This window comes from Cololabis saira, chromosome 3 (genome assembly GCF_033807715.1).
Source record: "Cololabis saira isolate AMF1-May2022 chromosome 3, fColSai1.1, whole genome shotgun sequence".
NCBI classification, from domain to species: Eukaryota; Metazoa; Chordata; class Actinopteri; order Beloniformes; family Belonidae; genus Cololabis; species Cololabis saira.
In genome coordinates this window covers 30,808,320-30,826,019 of record NC_084589.1, presented here as the reverse complement: position 1 = coordinate 30,826,019, position 17,700 = coordinate 30,808,320, and the positions used below count along the sequence as shown (strand labels likewise).

At 39.9% G+C, this 17,700-nt stretch overlaps 3 protein-coding genes across 5 annotated transcripts in view; 1 reads left to right on the top strand and 2 right to left on the bottom strand.

Annotated features, from left to right (window-relative positions):
* The window catches only part of LOC133436703 (apolipoprotein A-IV-like), a 298,467-nt gene extending 282,436 nt beyond the window's left edge, over positions 1 to 16,031 (top strand). The window contains exons 1-4 of one of the 3 annotated variants that reach the window (XM_061717238.1): positions 14,064 to 14,162; positions 14,268 to 14,316; positions 14,426 to 14,576; positions 15,192 to 16,031. In XM_061717238.1, coding sequence (XP_061573222.1) covers positions 14,277 to 14,316; positions 14,426 to 14,576; positions 15,192 to 15,768 — 768 coding nt within the window. In that variant the 5' untranslated portion in view covers positions 14,064 to 14,162; positions 14,268 to 14,276 and the 3' untranslated portion in view covers positions 15,769 to 16,031. Of the gene's footprint in view, positions 1 to 14,063; positions 14,163 to 14,264; positions 14,317 to 14,425; positions 14,577 to 15,191 lie in introns of those variants that run through there. The other 2 variants (XM_061717240.1, XM_061717241.1) reach the window with 2 other exon arrangements.
* On the bottom strand, positions 1,316 to 3,353 carry apoeb (apolipoprotein Eb). The gene is made up of 5 exons (XM_061717218.1): positions 3,282 to 3,353; positions 3,017 to 3,079; positions 2,777 to 2,930; positions 2,374 to 2,661; positions 1,316 to 2,284 (listed from the first exon to the last, which is right to left on the bottom strand). Exons 2-5 carry the CDS (start codon positions 3,057 to 3,059, stop codon positions 1,972 to 1,974), a joined length of 798 nt encoding a protein of 265 aa, XP_061573202.1. The 5' UTR covers positions 3,060 to 3,079; positions 3,282 to 3,353; the 3' UTR covers positions 1,316 to 1,971.
* On the bottom strand, positions 10,395 to 12,150 carry LOC133436452 (apolipoprotein A-I-like). The gene is made up of 4 exons (XM_061717217.1): positions 12,057 to 12,150; positions 11,919 to 11,969; positions 11,613 to 11,763; positions 10,395 to 11,180 (listed from the first exon to the last, which is right to left on the bottom strand). The coding sequence occupies exons 2-4, from the start codon at positions 11,956 to 11,958 to the stop codon at positions 10,604 to 10,606; spliced, it is 768 nt and encodes a 255-aa protein (XP_061573201.1). The 5' UTR covers positions 11,959 to 11,969; positions 12,057 to 12,150; the 3' UTR covers positions 10,395 to 10,603.
* Positions 16,032 to 17,700: the final 1,669 nt, after the last annotated feature.

The following is a 17,700-nucleotide window of genomic DNA, read 5'->3' as shown; positions in this document are numbered from 1 at the left end:
GATGTCAAAGTAATACTGCAGTGTCCAACGAGAATGGGAGAATACCAGCAGAAAGGAGAGATGTTAACTTCAATGTTTTGATATCATTGATGATGTTCAAAATGTAGAGGGAGTGATACTGAGATGGAGCTGGATACCCACCAGTGATTCAGTAGATGACTGGAGATGGACAAAAAATCTGATAACCTGAAGGAGGAGAATCACACAATCACTGAATGTTCATCTGATTATAAAAATGAGAACATGGAGCCCACCAAGCCAAGCCAAGCCTCTAAATAGAGATTCAGATATTAACGTGCTTTAAAATGATTCCATCAGCCTTTGCAATCATGTCTCTAGTCCGGACATCACTAGTGCTGCAGCTTGCTCCCATAAACTCCCATAAACATTTGGAGTACTTTCAGAGACTCATGTAAGACGTTTTTTTCTTTCTTTCAGAAAACATAAATCAGTGCAGTTTTCAAAAGACCAGTACATCTATAAACACAAACACGTGGCAAAGTTCAACTACACAATAATGTGCCTGAAGATATGGGTCTGGATCAGATCTCTGGAGTCTTTGCACCAGGACTCGGATGTGCAACACACTGCTGATTCTGATGTGATACAGTGGAACAGATTCCAATCTCTGGTGACATCATTACATGTTGACAACAGCTTGACAATGCCAGAGACCAAAATAAAGTCAAAAGGCATAAACTAAGACCATGGATTGAGGCATTTAAGCAGCAGTGTCGATAGAACGTGAGAAAAAGGTGAACCTGAAATGTCAGGGAATGTTATGATGAAATAAGTCATTACTTCCATAAGGTCAGAATTACCTGTTTTTTCACAATTACTGTACTGTGCTTTGTGTGTAATTTACTCTCCGCACGCTGTTCTGTTTATTGGTATAAGTGCAGATGTTGGTATTTTGCACCTAACATCAAACATTACAAAAAATTCCAGCATCTACCTAAAAAAATACTGTGAGGAAGAAAATAAGCACTTAGAGAAAGTTAAATTATGCTGACTCTTATGTCTGTTATATTTAGGGAGGAAGGGAAGGCCAGGCTGCAGACTTTCTGGATTTGATAGTTACAGTCGAATCATGTGTTTTGACTGTTTATTAAGTTGTGTAATGTCTCTATGCTTTCCATAACTTTTCTTGTTACTGAAATAATACAAAAGGGGACGATGAGCCTCAATGATGCACAAGCACAAGTACATGCAATACAAGTGGGGCTTTTGTCAAACTAAGAGCACCAACTTTTGTGAAGCCATCATAATATATAATTCTTGGATGTTTCACAAGACACAAACAGCAAAAGGAGGGTATCTTTTCTAGTTTCTTTATTCACTCAGCACATAGCAGTCAAAGGCAGTGCACTTACACAGAGCAGCACAGTGGACACAAACCATGTGAAATGCAGGCATCACTTGTGGAGAATAGACGGGCCACTTTACTCAGATTGTCGAATGTATAGCTGTCGGTTTTATTTCACTTTTTTCTGAAGTACAACTTCAACCAAGAGACAATACAGAAAGGGCACTTGAGTGGTTCAGTATCACGTAACAGTGATATTGTTGCATTGATGCAGATATTTCTTGATAAACATCATTCAGTGCATTTATTGAAATGAACGGTAACTAATACATTTGCCTAGAATTCCAGTCTGAGGCTTAAACAAAGCAGCAAAATGTAGAAAAGTTGGGAGGGCGGTACTAGAACAGTTATACGTAGAACAGTGAAGCATATTACAAATAATTGTCATCTGTTTGTGTAAAAAGGAAATGCTAATGACTGCAGTTCTTCTGTTCTCTGACCAAGGCAGTAGATGATATCCCGAACTTAAAAGCATGAAATGTACATGATCAGTAACCTTGCTCCTGCCTTTCCTTTCTTTATCAGGGTACAAAGAAATGAGTGGCTTGCACATTCCTCCTAACCCCACCACCTATCTGAAACCCTTAAAGACCCTCAGTCTTTCTTTAGGCAGCGGTTGTCTCCTTAACCTTGTCCATGATGTTCTCCAAATGTTCGCGGATCTTGGCGGCGTACGGGGAGATCAGCTCTGTGATCTCCTCCAACTTGCCGTCCATGGAGGTGCTCAGCTCCTTCATGCTGGACTCCAGCTGGGTCTTGAAGGTTTCAGCCTGGGTCTCCAGGAGTGAGGAGATCTCGCTCAGCTTCTTGTTGGTGGAGTCACTGGCCTGCTGGACGAAGGGCTCAACCTGCTCCTTCACACCCTCCAGGTTTTGCGAGGTGCGAGACTGAAGCTCACCCAGGTATGTGGCCACAGTGCTTCAAATGAAATAAGGACAAGAGTGATTTAGTTTTTACTGTTTTGAAAACAAAAAAAAAAAAAATGGAAAGTCATGTTCTGGCCTTACTCTCTCATCTCCTCGGTGTCCTTGGTCAGGCGCTTCCTCAGCTTGTTACTGTAAGTGGTGATGCGTTGGTGGACGTCGTCAGCGTTCTGCTCCATCATGGTCTTGAGCTCGGTCAGATACTCGTTGCTGCGCTCCTTCGCATCAATCATGTCTTTCTGCAGTTTGTTGCCCAGGAGCTGCAAGTCCTCAGTCAGCTGGCTAGCGGAGGTTGAGGTGTAGGGGGCCAGCTTGGTCTCGACCTCCTGTCTGTATGTTGCCACCTCTGCCATAGTGTCACTGATCAGAGTACTAGAAGCAGAAACAAAGAAAGGAAAAAAATGCATCACAAATAAGAGAACAGGTTAGCAGGATTCAGAAGGACACAGAGGAGGATTAGAAAGGAAGGAAAAAAAGGTCTGCTTACTCAAGCTCCCTGCTGAGCTGGGAGGCCTTGAGGTTCTCCACGACGCCATCAGCTTGCTGGTTCAGCTCAGAGACATACTGCCAGAACCTATCGACACTCTTCTCCAGGCCGGTGAAGGTGGCATCTGCCTGGCGCACAGCACGGGCGTTGCAGCCTTCACGGAGCACACGAGGAAAGCAAGGATAAATGAGACATGTCAAATTAAACAAGATGCTTGAGTTTAAGCAGCAGGACACTTACCGGCGATGACTGCCAGAGCGAAGATCAGCACTACAGCCTTCATTGTTGTTAGACGAGATACACCTGTAAAATACACAAGGATAACTCAAAACATTGAACATTCCAACAAAAAACTTCCTATTGTTTTACAGCATCATAGGGAAGGTGTTCTCTTGAGAAATCACAAAGATTTTCTTTGAATATCAGTGCAAAAATAGAGCATTTACAAATAGCAACAACATTTATTAGTAATGTGTTAGAGCTGACAGAGAGCTCGATCACTCACCTGAGAGGTTGAGCTTCCTCCGTGCTCCCAGGACGGTGACTGAGGGCTTTTATAGTCCCGGGAGAGGCTGCCGCTGCTCCGGGGGGGCGGGAGCGCGCAGCCACGCGCGTTCACGCGGGGATGATGATTTGTCTGCAGGATCCTGTCAATGCAGGAACCGACTCTCAGCGGTCACTGCTGGAGCAGATGAGAGGCTCTCTGGCTGACACGAGAGAAAACTGGGTGAAAGTTTACCCATCAACGTGATGATTAATAGTTTCTCCATTATTTTGCCCCCCCCCCCCCCCCCCCCGCAAAAAAGACAAAGCAAGGCAAGGCAAGTTAAGTGCTTTACATCGACATTAAAAGCGGCAAGACACAATTTAACTGTAAATAACAAATAAAATGAGATCAAATTATGAGAAAAGAAGGTAAAATAATAAAAAGCACAAGTTGCTGAAAACTAAGGGCAGTAGAGTATCGCAGGTACACATCTCATTCTCGGTTTTCAGAGTATTTAATTTAAGATTATGCTGAAATACCAAATAAACGATAAGAAAAGAGGTAAAATAATAAAAGTTGTTAAAAATAAGGGCAGTAGAGTACAGCAGGTAAGTATTTAATTTAGGAATACGCTTCAGTAAAGAGTAAGTTTTTAGGCCTGATTTAAAGGAGCTGACAGTTTTAGCGGACCTCAGATCTACAGGAAGTTACCGGTGATATATATATATATATATATATATATATATATATATATATATATATATATATATATATATATATATATATATATATATATATATATATATATATATATATATATATATATAAATATGGGTATATTAATTAAGTTATATTAAGTTACTAATCTCATGATTAACATCATCTATAAAAATCCCCTTCAGGGGTCCTTTTTTAATTCATTGTTACAAATTATGATGCATTTTCAGCTTGTAGATGACTTTTATTTGAATTGTAATAACTTCAGTCAAGTTGTCAATACACAAATTTACAGGTTGATGCACGAGTTATCAGGAGTTCAGGAACTGCTGTAAATATCTAGTAGCCATCTGAAGAACAAACAAGATGTCTACACAACAAGATGGGCACGTTCAGGCGTGTGGGCAACTAAAGTGCAGCAGGTCCACTGTACAAAAGAGGAATTACAGCAAGTAAATGGCCCAGTGATGCGTGAGGCCACTAAACTAAAACAACCTCTTCTCTATGCTAACGCAATTTCCAAGAAAATTACAGGATGTTGCAATTTGGAAAGATGTTGACAGCTTGTTAAACTGCAGCTGTTTGTTCAGTAACCAACCATAACTCTTTTTTTTACTCACTTCAAGATTGTTTTTCCTGGGGCTGCACATCACAAATGAAAATACACAAAAACAGGATGCCAAACCCCAAATATGGTATAAATCCTGAACAACAAGTATAAGTCATTTGATATTCAGTTACTGGTTACATTTGGTTTAAATTCTGTTCAGATTAATCTGTTGTTTTTCTTTCTTTTTTTGCTAAAGGCTCTCTGATTTTATTGCTGCCCATGTGTAGCTACCTTTACCCTTTCGGACTTGGCCTCTTTCCTAGTTTCTCAGATGTCTTTTTTCCCACAGCTATCCAACTTTACAAAGGAACAAAGTTTGAATGAGTTGGCTTTTACAGGCAATTCATGTGAGCATATCACACATTACTGTGTGATTACCTAATAACGTCAGGTATCTGTTCCATGATTGGGAAACCCTACCAAATTGTTCAACTGTATTCTAATGAAAGGAACATGTACATCTCCTTAAATCTGAGGCCAATAAGACAGAGGTGGTGATGACACAAACACACTGAGATAAAGCCTGTATGTGCTGGTGTCACTTTTCTGTTGAAACAAAGGCCCTTTGATCTTTGTATTCAAAGCCTGTGGTGACTGGTATGTACCACTGTCCCAAACGGAGAAAGAAACAGTACGTTCAGCTTGATGACCAGTTCAAAGATCAACAATCAAATATCAGCGTTTAGCCTGCTACTGTTATGCACTAAAGCTTTATTTTACAACTTTGATTCTAAGATCTACCCAAATATGAATGCAAGCTTTTTAGACTTCAGAAAGCAGATGGAATGGACAAGTTTTAGCAGACAATACATCAGCAATGCAAGGTCACAGACCAGATCGCACAGTGGCTGCCCTTTCTGGGTCTGCAGGACAAAGAGACACAAGACAGACAGGGAAGTGAAACAGAGGCAATCAAGAATAACTATGAGGTAATACAGTGAAAAATTTGACACAGTCATCCAAACTGCTGCTTCCCCTTTTGCTCCACAACAACAGGAGCGATGTCTGCAGTCAGGGAGTGGGTAAAGGGGAGAGTTGGGTGCTTTGAACAAAAGTAACCCCAGGACTTCATGTTTTGTTGAGATGATCTCATCCCTTGAACAGAAAATCATCTGATTAGGTGAGTCAGAGAGGGTTGAAAGGTTGTGGGTTTAGAAGCTGGGAGAAGCAGATAACCTCAAAGTCTAGCTGGTTCCCAGGATGGATGACAACCACCTTTTATGTTTGTTTCCTTTCTCTTGGCCTTTTTCTAAACTGTAGCATAAAAATGAAAAGTGATGAAAAAAAATAAGAATGGTACACATACATACATAAAAAAGAACCTTGCAGAGCAGCATTTGGTTCTGAGTCAGAGTGGCATCAGCTGATTGATACATGTGGGAGGCATGCTGGGTTTGTTGCTGCAGTAAGCACAATTTATGCCTGAAGTAACCTCCATCAGCGTTAAAGGTGACTTGGAATCATCCAACTGGAACATAATGTGTAATAGTTCGCTCTGGAGACACACTTATCTCTGAACAGAATCAGGTAGCTGTTTTTACACCTTCACTTAATTCAAGTATTGTATCTTTTCACTTGTAGCTCTATATAAACTCACCAGTCTTTAACCATGAAATAGAGAATTTACTAAAGTTATTCCTCGTTTTTCAGACATTTTTAACACTGGAACTGGAACTTTATTGATTCATATATAGATGAAGAGTGGACGGCATTAGATATTGGTGATATATCCAGAATATTAAATATTTGAATGAACTCTAGGTACAGATATATGTATAGAAATCATATGTACAGTATATGTCTTTGTTTAAACATATATACCATCAAATTACTTTTTTTTAAATACTTTACATTTTTGATAGACTCCCTTTCTCTGAATTCATGTGCACCCATTTCTTTATCTTTTAAAACTATTACAGTAATGTAAATGTGTACTCAAATGGGAATGTAAGAAAATATAAGTATAAGGTATATCTAAATACAGTAGGGTCAAATAAGAATTCAGATCCAGTAAGATGCAAAGGATGTTTGATTTTAAAGTATGTGGCCTTGTAACAAAGTGCTTACACACTGGGACATAATAAAAAGAGTTTGATCCACCAGATCTAGTAATTAGCTAAATACAACCTCACATGAAAAGCAACACATGACATTTTACAGTTTTACTACTTATTTATCAAGCCCAAAAGTCCAAAGCCTAAATTCAAAAACAATGTGTAAAAAAACTTATACCATATAGTATACCATGTAACTGCATTACTTATCTTTAAACCAACTTTAGCAGCCAACAAGTGTATGTTCTGTATGTTGTTTTCAGCCTTACGGATCTTTATAACATCGACTCAGTCCATTGTGGTTTGCAGGTATTCATCAATGCTTCCTTCTTAAAGTCTCACTGTAGCATTTCAGCAATCAGGTTCACGTCGAGACTTTAGGCGCTTACAGTACATACTGGCCTTCCGTGACATTTCCGTAAAAGTGGGTGACCAATTTTACTCCATTGGCCTTTACATACTGGCCCAAGAAAGAGAGAGAAATACCACAACCGTGTGTCCTTACATACACGAAACCACCATTCCCGGAACCAAAGTGTGATTCAGTGTAATGTGCGTGAAACGCATGTATGCATGTAACTATACTGGATGTAACTAGACAGACTCAGCTGCATGTACAGCATCAGTAGGCTACAGTTAATAAAAACGCTTCAACTCCTCCAGCTGGAAGGTGTCTGGTTCTTCCTCACCAGCTGCTCTTTCATTTGTGAGCGGGTTTTAACTACGAGCGCTACTCGTCCCCGGAGTGAAGTGCAGCTCTGGGCTTATGACTGTGGTCAGCACATGTGTACTGTACAACACAATCATAAAGTTGTGAAATTCTCACACGGTTACAGAACAGGGGGATGGCCCTTACATACACAACTGGTCTCCCTTTCTATCTACCTCAGGTGGCAGAAAAAACAAGTGATCTAATTCACGTTTTTCTGGAAAGTGGCTCTGCATATAGGCACTGTGGCTGGCAAAAGGGGGAAATCTCAGTTGGTAACGCCTTTGGACTGGACCATAACACCATCTTGATTCCTTTTATTTTCAGCCAAATTCTGTTGTTGATTTGCTGTTGTGATTGAGATCAAATTCATACTTTTGCATATTTCTTTTTATACAGATGGCTTCCAATTTGACACTAAAACACAGTGTTTTACAAGAGAGTTGGTAGTCAAATCTGTGCCCAAATCTGTGCCCAGGCTTGTAAATCAAGCTCAAACCAACATATGGGATACACTTGCTGGGATATCCACTCCTGGAGAGATTAGATACTGTCCTTGGAAAATGACTGGCAAATGAACGTTTTCCACTTGTGAATAATTGTTCTCATTACAAAATGATGGACTCCAAATAGTTTATTAAAGCTAAAGGACTTAGAATATCTCCCTTATTGCTGGGCAGGAACAGTTCCTTCTGTAAGATCACTACTGATGTCTTTACTTTACTTTGGCATTGTATTAACACACCCTTGAATGACCAACAAATTGACAAAGGCTCTACTTTTACATATAATGGCAGAATGAATTATGATTAAATAACTGAGTGCATTATTATCAGCACTAAGATGCTACTCTTATTCCCCATGGAAGTAATGGGAGATTGAGTTTCTTTGTATCGTGGTAAAGTTTTTGTATATATTGGCATGGTGTGATCTTTCTTTTTTAATCCGAGATTGTATTAAGGTAACTTTAGTACCAGGTGGACCAGATGTTGTGGTTGAATGGGACAGCAATTTTGCCGGATCAATCTAAAAACCATCATACTACACCATCAACATTGAGAAATGAGACCTGCGTGTGTAGACGGTTAACGGTTTGCTGAGCCTGGGGCAGCTTGGGGCAGAATAGAGGAATGTTGTTTGCCACTGGGTGAAGCAGCGTGGGAGCGATCTGACAGCAGGGTTGGAGGCACATAAGGGAAAGCAAATCAAAACCATGGTAGAAGCAGGCTTTGTTTATGAACTTCCAGACGTGCAGAGACAAACCTGGACATGCCCCATCCCAATAGTGACAACTGAATCTTAGAGGGGTGTGGCACTTGTGTGTCTCTCTCCGTGTGTGTCTGTTCTTGTTTATATGTTGCAGAAGGAAGTTTATGAGAACTAAAAACAGCCTGAGTTACCAAAGGGAATTTTATGTGGTGTTGGTTGAAACTCCTGCCTGCATCTATTAGTGTTGAGAAATAAACACATACATGGAAAAGCACAATGGACAATGGAAACAGTGGTTCACATTAAGACATTAAAAGTCACGAATAATTTATAGAAATTGTAACCTTTACAGCATTTAGATAAACCAAGAATTCAGTTCACTTCAAGACAGACCCTAAAGAGAGATGATAAACCTGAAACGCACCGCAGGGAAGATTAGCATTTTCAGTCATTTGAATCTATATCAACAGATTTAATCTTTCTTTGTGGAAAAGGTCAGAGGGGTTCCACTTTTGGTCTCAGATGGTATATTCTTCTAGATATTTTGCAGACTAATCCAAAAGTTATACATCAGTTTGCTGAAATGACCTTTTTTGTTCAAAATATTGATTTATTTTTTGTATGAACTTTTAACATTTTCTCCTTTTACAGTATACCCATTAGCAAGTTATATAATGCACATCCAGTTCAACTTCTTTTGCATCGATAACACATGTCCCTGAGGCAAAAAACCATAATACTTCCACCACTATGCTTGACATTAGGTATGTGGTTCTCCACACTTTGGCCTAGCATGCTTTCCTGAGAGTCAAAATTGTTCATTCTTTTTCTTCTAATTTTGTAAGTCTTATGATACTGTAGGCTTGATATGCTATTGGGGATTTTATTTTGCATGCAGGGCATTGAGGGTAATACCAGTCGTGGAAACACTGGCAGGCTACTCAGCTTTTCTGAAAGAGGTAATTATATCTTGTCAAGATGGCACTAAAAATTCAGAAAAAGTAATGAATAGTTTAAAGTTCTTGATGTAAGAGGATTATTTAAGAGGAATCCAGCTGTCTCTTCTGAAGGAGCCTCTCCTCATTTGTAAGACCCGCTATCCGCAAATGCATGAAATCTGATCATCTCTTTTTTTCCAGCTCCAGAGGTAGACATAAAGGCATAAAAAAGGAGAGACTGGTTGTGTATGTACGAGCCATCGCTCCATCCTGTAACAAGTCAAAATTGTGAAGATTGAACAACTTTCTGATGATGTTGTACGTGTGTCGACTATAGTCACCAATATCATGAATTTGTCTACTTTCACTGTTCAAATGTTCCCGGTCCACTTCTCCACACATCAGCGTGTGCCTCTCATTCGCGTGCACGCTTACACACGCTCATCCCTTCACGTCAAGTTCCTGGAATTCCGGTTTCTTGTATGGAAGGACACACGTTTGTAGGATTTTTTCCTCTTGCTTGGGCCACTATGTAAAGGCCAATGGAGTAAAACTGTTCTCCCGCTTTTACTTAAATATTCCATAAGACCAGTATGAAAGGGCCTCTTAAGTCTTATTCTGAGGTTTATTGACTTAAAGATAAAGTTGACTTTTTTTCTCCTATGCCAGTAATCTTATCTTATTTGTATCTATTTAAATCTCTACAAAATCTCTATCATTATCCTTATAGTATTTTAAAGTGTGTCAGCTTTATCGTGTTCAAATATTTAAAAAATGTAATTAAATTTCCCACCATGTGTGCATGCACATACAGTAGTTGTTACAATATACAACACATTTAGCTTGTCAATATAATGTAAAAAAAAAAAAAAAAGAACACATGAATCCCACAAATTGGTTTGCGTTTACTTTATTTTCCATACTTTCTTTTCCATACTAGGAATAGAGCACAGTGTTTGGTCACAGAACAGCTTTTGGTGATGATGCCTATAAACACCTGCAACTTAGAAGCAGGTAAATTAGTGTTGTCATACTAACATGGTTGTGTTCCTGGGAGGATTTGGTCTTTTCATTTGATGCAGTCTTTGTTACATGAGGTTAACTTAGCTGGAATTAACAAAGGACTCATAGAGGGAGGTGAGACGAGCCTGGAGGTCCTGGGCGTAGGGGTCCAGTTTCCCCTTCAGCTCATCAACGTAGGGGCCAGCCATTTCTTTCACCTGCTGGGCTCTCTGCGTGAGCTCGCTCTGGACTCTGTCGGTCACAGGAGTGACACTTTCCCGGAATTGCTGCAGGTGCTGGTCCACCTTCTCCTTCAGGTCACCGGTGTAGGGTTCCAGCTGGGTCTGCAGATCCTGTACACTCTGCTCCAGGCCGGCCTTCAGCTCCTCGGTCTTCTGCACCAGGGTGGTCCTCAGGGTGTCAGAGTCCAGGGATTCGGCGTAGGGGGCCAGCTCCTGTTTGAGCTGCTCAACCCTCTGCTGGATCTGGGCCTTCATGGTGTCAGTGTAGGGCTCCAGCTTCTCCCGGGCGGTGTTCAGGTCCTGGGTCACACGCTCTCTCAACAATTCAGCCTCTGTGGTGACTTTGGTGATCAGTTCCTGGGCTCCGGGGGGAAGCTGCTCCTGCAGGGTGACTGCATACTTGTTGGCCAAGTCGGTACTTTCTGTGAGACGGGCACTGGAGGCAAAAAGAGATAGAGAATTATGGAATTATGCACGTAATAATTACTGATCTTTTTGTCCTTGTTTTAATCAGGACTATTTACTATTTATTTTTCCTTTTTTTTCTTTTCTTACTGGTTCTTTGTTACATATATTTTTCTTTCGTGTTTGCTTCTTTTTTGGGTGGAAATGCTAGAAAGCATTTGTTATAGAAAGTTTAAATAATAATAATGTGAAGGTTAAAGGGTAGGCATTTATAAGCTCAGAGCTTCAGCCTACTCCTTTTCGATCCAAATGATTACACGACATGTTATGAATGAGTGTACCATACTGAGCACGTGATCGAAATAAATAAAATAAATAAAAAAAGAGATTTCAAATTAACCCATGCATATATGATAGCAAACACTATATATAGTTTTTTGTTTGTGTTCTGGTATGAACCTACCTGACTTCCTGTCCAAACTGAGTCTTCCTGATCATCTGAAGAGTGTCATCAGCTGTCTGAGTGGCTTTGCCAACATAGTCCCAGAAAGAATCAGTCAGCACTTCCAGCTGTGGCTTCGGTGCATCAGCATAGAAGAGGTTAGCATTACAGCCTGTTGGGTGGATACAAGAACACAGTTTGGGACTGGAGCAGACATTAAAACTATACACAGCAGTTTTGTGATCAAAATTTTAGATCAGTGCATGTTCATTCATAACTGAGGCTCGCAGCTGCATTGGAGTTGTGTTGTGTCTCCAGCATACTCACCAGCAAAAGCGGCTAGGACGAGCACAACAAGGACCTTCATGATTTTAACCCCTATTGCGAGGAAATAGCAATTAGTCAACAAAGCACTCTCATCACATAAAACATTTGAAGAAAGTGTTTGTAATTTGTTTTTCTTACCCGAGATTTCAAGTCTTTCTCTAGGTCGGCTTGGTTGCGCTTGTGATCATCTGGTGAGACTCTGCAGCTTATATAGGCGGCCAGGCTGTAATGATCCCAAAGTCCAAGAGGTAATGCCTTGCTGTCACCTTGCCTCACCCTGTTATCCTCACCGACATATTACACCAGAAAATCTATGTAGCCTGTGTGCACAAGCCCCTAATATCATACAAATGTGCATAAATGCTGGGCTTCGTATCTCAACAATCACGTTGCATTTTTTTTTTTTTTTTTTTAAAACCATGACTGTTAAAACACTTTCCTTTTGCTTTTTGTAAATACCTAAATTCATGTTTCAGCGCTGTAACAGTGGAACTCTATCCATCGAACAGGAGAGTTATCTACAGTATGTGACCCCTGATTTTCTTTGCTGTCTGTCATCACGTCACCATTTCATTGATGTTCAACTTTGATTTCACATAAAGTATTTCTTTATCTCTTTCAGTTTGATATGTTGCTAGCAAACGTCACAGTGATTAATACTTCTTGTTTCTGTGTCATTCCAATGTTCAGTAAAGTATCAGTCGGACCAAAGGTTAGTGTGTCCGGGCGCCGTCAGCCCCTGAGGGCCAAAGTAGCTGCTGTTTAACACCAGACAAGCCATAGTTCATGAATGTGAGTTACGCTGGAACTGGATGCCTTTGTCTTTGAGTCATGCCACGTTGTGGGAAACATTAACAACAACCATTTGAGATTAAAAGAGCAACATCCGTCTAAATGTTTCCGTTTTACTACTGACCAAGTTACGTTTGTAGGTACATAGTTAAGTAGCAAGCAAAACGACGTATTTCCACTAAAGGCTGAAAGTCAGGAATATGGATTATTCATCAGCTAATTAAATAGGTGGCAAACTACAATGGACCAGCTATCGGGGGTTTCCATACAAAGCAACACATGCTATATATATATATATATATATATATATATATATATATATTAATCATTACTTTTCATTTCTGAAATATATATATATATATTTATATATATAAAATTAAATGAATAAAAAGATCATTAGATAAGTGTAAAAATGTTTATCTGCTGTTTAATGCACACATGTGCATGCTCACATGCAAGCACACGCACTCACTCAACTGAAATTGTCTGTTTATATCCATCTTTTTGGAACGCTGTTTTTTTGTTTTTTGTTTTTTGTTCTTGCTATTATTTCAATACAATGTATTTTCTTGGTGATAACTTTGAATAAGCCCATTTAGGGCTTCTTTTCTCACCTGCACATATTTTCATGCTTTTATGTTCATTTCAACTTTTGTACCGTTTTTTTTTTATGTTGTGCAAATAAACAAATCAAATCAAATAATTCAATTCAATTCAATTCACACTTTATTAAAGACACATCTCGAGAAGAGGTCCATAGTACCATAAAAAATTATACATATAACATACACGATATAAAAGACAACAACCTATGATATAAAAGACAACAAAAACCACAATACAGAAGACTTAAAAACAACAGTGACACAAACTGAATTATCTTAAGTTCTTTATTTTTCTTTTTTCTTTTTCTTCAGGCATTCATGTTGCTCCTTTCGTCAACTGGGAGACATAATTGCTGCCAAAGTGCCATAAAATCCACATCTTAGAAATAAACATATTGTAATCTAAACCAAAGGCCATGTGAAGCCAGTTTCATACTATCTTATTGTCTTCGTATGACCCAAAAACAAAGTCCACTAGCGTAAGAACAGGATCGTTATCTGAAATTATCTCGAGACGAGATGGGTAGTGCTGGTCTACGTGGACAGTTAATTACCTTAGCCTAATAATGCCTTCAGAAAAGGGGGTCAAGAGGGAATAATGTTATAATTCAAAAGCATAATTAAGGAGAAACGTGCTGACATTCCTTCAGTCCAGCAACTCTTTGATAGTATCCAAGAGCAATAGCAGAAATCAGGAAAGAGCTTTTGTGACAGCATGGCAGGGACTCCTGGACTTTGAGCTCTTGACTACAACCGTCATCTGACTTCAGTATATATTACACGGAAGCGCCGGTCCTAAACACTCACTAGCTCACTAAGCCTTGAGAGATACACCAATCCAAAGCAGGTGAGAACGGCATTATATTTCAAGCAACATTTAAAAGGCAAATATGAATGTGTTGACTTTGTTACTACAGCTTAAGACTCATTTGACATGACCCTTTCTCAGCAGTTTGCAGCCATGAAGGTGTTTGTCGTACTAGCCGTCGCAGTGCTCTCCGGTAAGTTGCAGGTGTTTTTGTTTCAAACCTGAAGCTGATGATAATACCAATGAAAATGAACTGAAAGACTGAAAACAGTACTAAGACCAATGTCATCTCCATCCAACAGGTTGCCATGCCAACCTCTTCTATGCTGATGCGCCCAAGCCACAGCTGGAAGTCCTGACCGATGCTTTCTGGGACTACATCGCCAAAGCCACGCAGACGGCCGACGACACCCTCCAGATGATCAGAAAATCACCAATAGGACAGGAAGTCAAGTATGTTTTGCAACACCCATGTACCATGATGACATTACTTATATTGGAGGTGTAGACGGAAATGGCACTTAGGAATGGGCGATATTTTACCGTTCACGATATACCGTCAAAAAAATTCCCCACGATAAGAATTTGTCATCTCGCGGTAAAAATGATAAATTCCCGTTGATGACGTTTTTGTGTAAAGTCGGATTTATGGTTCTGCCTTAAATCGACGCACAACGTACAGGAAAGAAAGAAAGAAAGAAAGAAAGAAAGAAAGAAAGAAAGAAAGAAAGAAAGAAAGAAAGAAAGAAAGAAACCTGAAAAAAGAAGCCTGAAAGAAAGAAGCCTGAAAGAAAGAAAGAAAAAACAATAAATTCCCATTGATGACGTTTAGTAGTATTTAGTATTCTTTTAGAGCAGTGATTTGGGGGCTCCAAAGACTGAATGTGGTGACAGATTTATAGTTAAAAAGATGGAGTTGAATTGGTATTTTTTTTATCGTCAGCTTTATCGTTATCGGGATAAATGCCAGAAATTATTATGATACATTTTTTAGTCCATATCGCCCATCCCTAATGGCACTTGACAAAAAAATCTGATTGTCTGAACTTCATTTTGTCTGCATTCTAGTGCCCGTCTGACCGAAAGTGCTGACATAGCCAGCAAGTATGCAGTCACCCTGCAGGAGCAGCTTCCTCCTGCTGCCCAGGACCTCATGAGCAAGATCACCAACGAGGCTGATGTGTTGAAAAAAGTGCTATCCGAGGAGCTGAGCTCCGTCAGAGAGAAGCTGGAGCCCTACACTGAGAACATGAAGGCCCAGATCCAGCAGAGAGTTGAGCAGCTCAAACAGGAGCTGGCCCCCTACGCCGACTCCCTGGACTCCGACGCCCTGAGGACCACCCTGATTCAGAAGAGCGAGGAGCTGAAGATCAGCCTGGAGCAGAGTGTAAAGGACATGCAGGCTCAGTTGGGGCCCTACACCGATGACCTGAAGGAGAAAGTGGACCAGCACCTGCAGCAATTCCAAAGAAGTGTCACTCCCATGACAGAGAAGGTCCAGATCGAGCTCACGCAGAGAGCCAGTGTGGTGAAACAGATGGTCGCCCCCTACGCTGAAGACCTGAGAGGAAAACTGGACCCCTACGCCCAAGACCTCCAGGCCCAGCTCATGTCCCTCTACCAGTCATTTGTCGAGAGCAACTAAATCAACTTTTAAGACATAATTGAACAAGATCATGGCCTTTGACCTCCCTTCTCAATATGATGTAACATGTGACGCGTACTGTAAATCAAATTACACCATGTGAATATTCACAATACTTTATTTATTGCACAGCATATAAATACAAAGAAAAACCCTGCACTTGTCCACCATGTATATAATGTTTTAACTGTGTTGTGAAATTATAAACCGTGACCTTTTTGTAATTTGTGTAACTTATCTAAAATAAATATAAGACCCAAAAAGGTGGAATTGGTCATTCTTTATAGCAGCCGCTCTCTTTCAGAACGTATAAATATATGTGCAACATCATCACAAATACACACAACACTTCATTAGGCATTTGTTCTCACAGCTGTTCAGGAGACAGAGTATATTAACAATCCTGCAAGCTCATAGCACTGCTTAATAATGACTGGACATGAACAACAATTACTTAGACATGTGCTATTTTTCCCCTCGAGGCAGATTGTGTTTTCACTGTGTCTCCTGTGTCTTAACACGCCCTGGCTATTGTCTCCATTCCTGTGTTTTCTCCAGAGGCAGACTAGTTTTCTTATTCCCCGTGCTTGTCAACGCTTGCCATTAAAACAGTTCTTCATTTCTTACTAAAATGAGATAACTCCTGTGAGAAACATGCAGGACAAATGTGATGTTAAATATAGACGGACAAGGAAATGTTCCCAATTTTTCCCTCTCTTTTAAAAAAAAAAAGTGTCTGCTAAAAAATATGAAACATCTTGGCTTCAATTTATCAAATTGTGTTTGATGCAACTTCAAACACCACAGGATCATCTTTGCCTCTTCAAACAGAAAGCCACTGAACAATGTTTTGCGGCTGTAAATTTCACAAAAAAAAAGATAAAAGGGCCCTTCTTCTCCACGCCCTGCTGGCCGTGCCAGCATCCAGCGTGGAGGGTTAGAGTCCAGTAACAATCGAACACACACACACACACACACACACACACACACACACACACACACACACACACACACACACACACACACATATAATATATATTAATTCCCTCTAACTCCCCACAAAAATGCTCCAACAAACATTGTATATCACATAATAAGCCTAATAAGACCTACTTGAGCTGTAATATTTTTCAGCCAGTTTCTGACTGACTCTCAGTAATTTATGATCAAGAACACATTAGATCCAACACAGGAAGTATTAATGTTGTTTGCCCTTCTTTCAAATGTGTAACTCTTCAGAATTCAGTCTTCCATGGTTATTTTCTTCTAAATGCTAATGCTAATCTCCACCATGTCATGTTCCAGCCTGTTTTGTAACTGATTAGCACTTGTGTGGGCACCAAGGTGCACCATTCGCACCACTTTATCAGACAACAGGGCCAAAAGACGTTGTTAAATTCCAAATACCCTCCATACATTTGGAGCTGGAGACTGATGTCTGTCCCTTTCAACCTCTGCAACAAATACTAAGGGGGCAGGGGGGGCCGTCTCACACAAACAAGCTTCTGTGAACAAGATACGACTCGTTTCACACCGTAGTGACAGAGATTTGGTATTGTTTAGATGCAGATAAGAGATGGTTACTATTGTTCTGCTTTCACAAGCAGACTGGTGCCAGAACAGATAAGAAGATCACTGCTTTACGTCAGTGGCTTGTCACAGTTTGTATCTTCAAGCTTGATTGTTGCAATTTCAGTTCCACCATCATTTGAATACCTCACTGAAAGTATACTTTCAGAGCAAGATGTTTGTGTGGAAATGTATGATTTAGGAAGAGAAAATGTCCTTATTAAAAAAAAAAAAATACTTACAACTTACTTACAACTTACCCAATACTTAAAGTATGAAATATCCCCCTTTATCTATTTAAGCACTTCCAGGATACATAAAGTAATTTCTATGTTACTGATTCATGGAACAAAATTACACAGT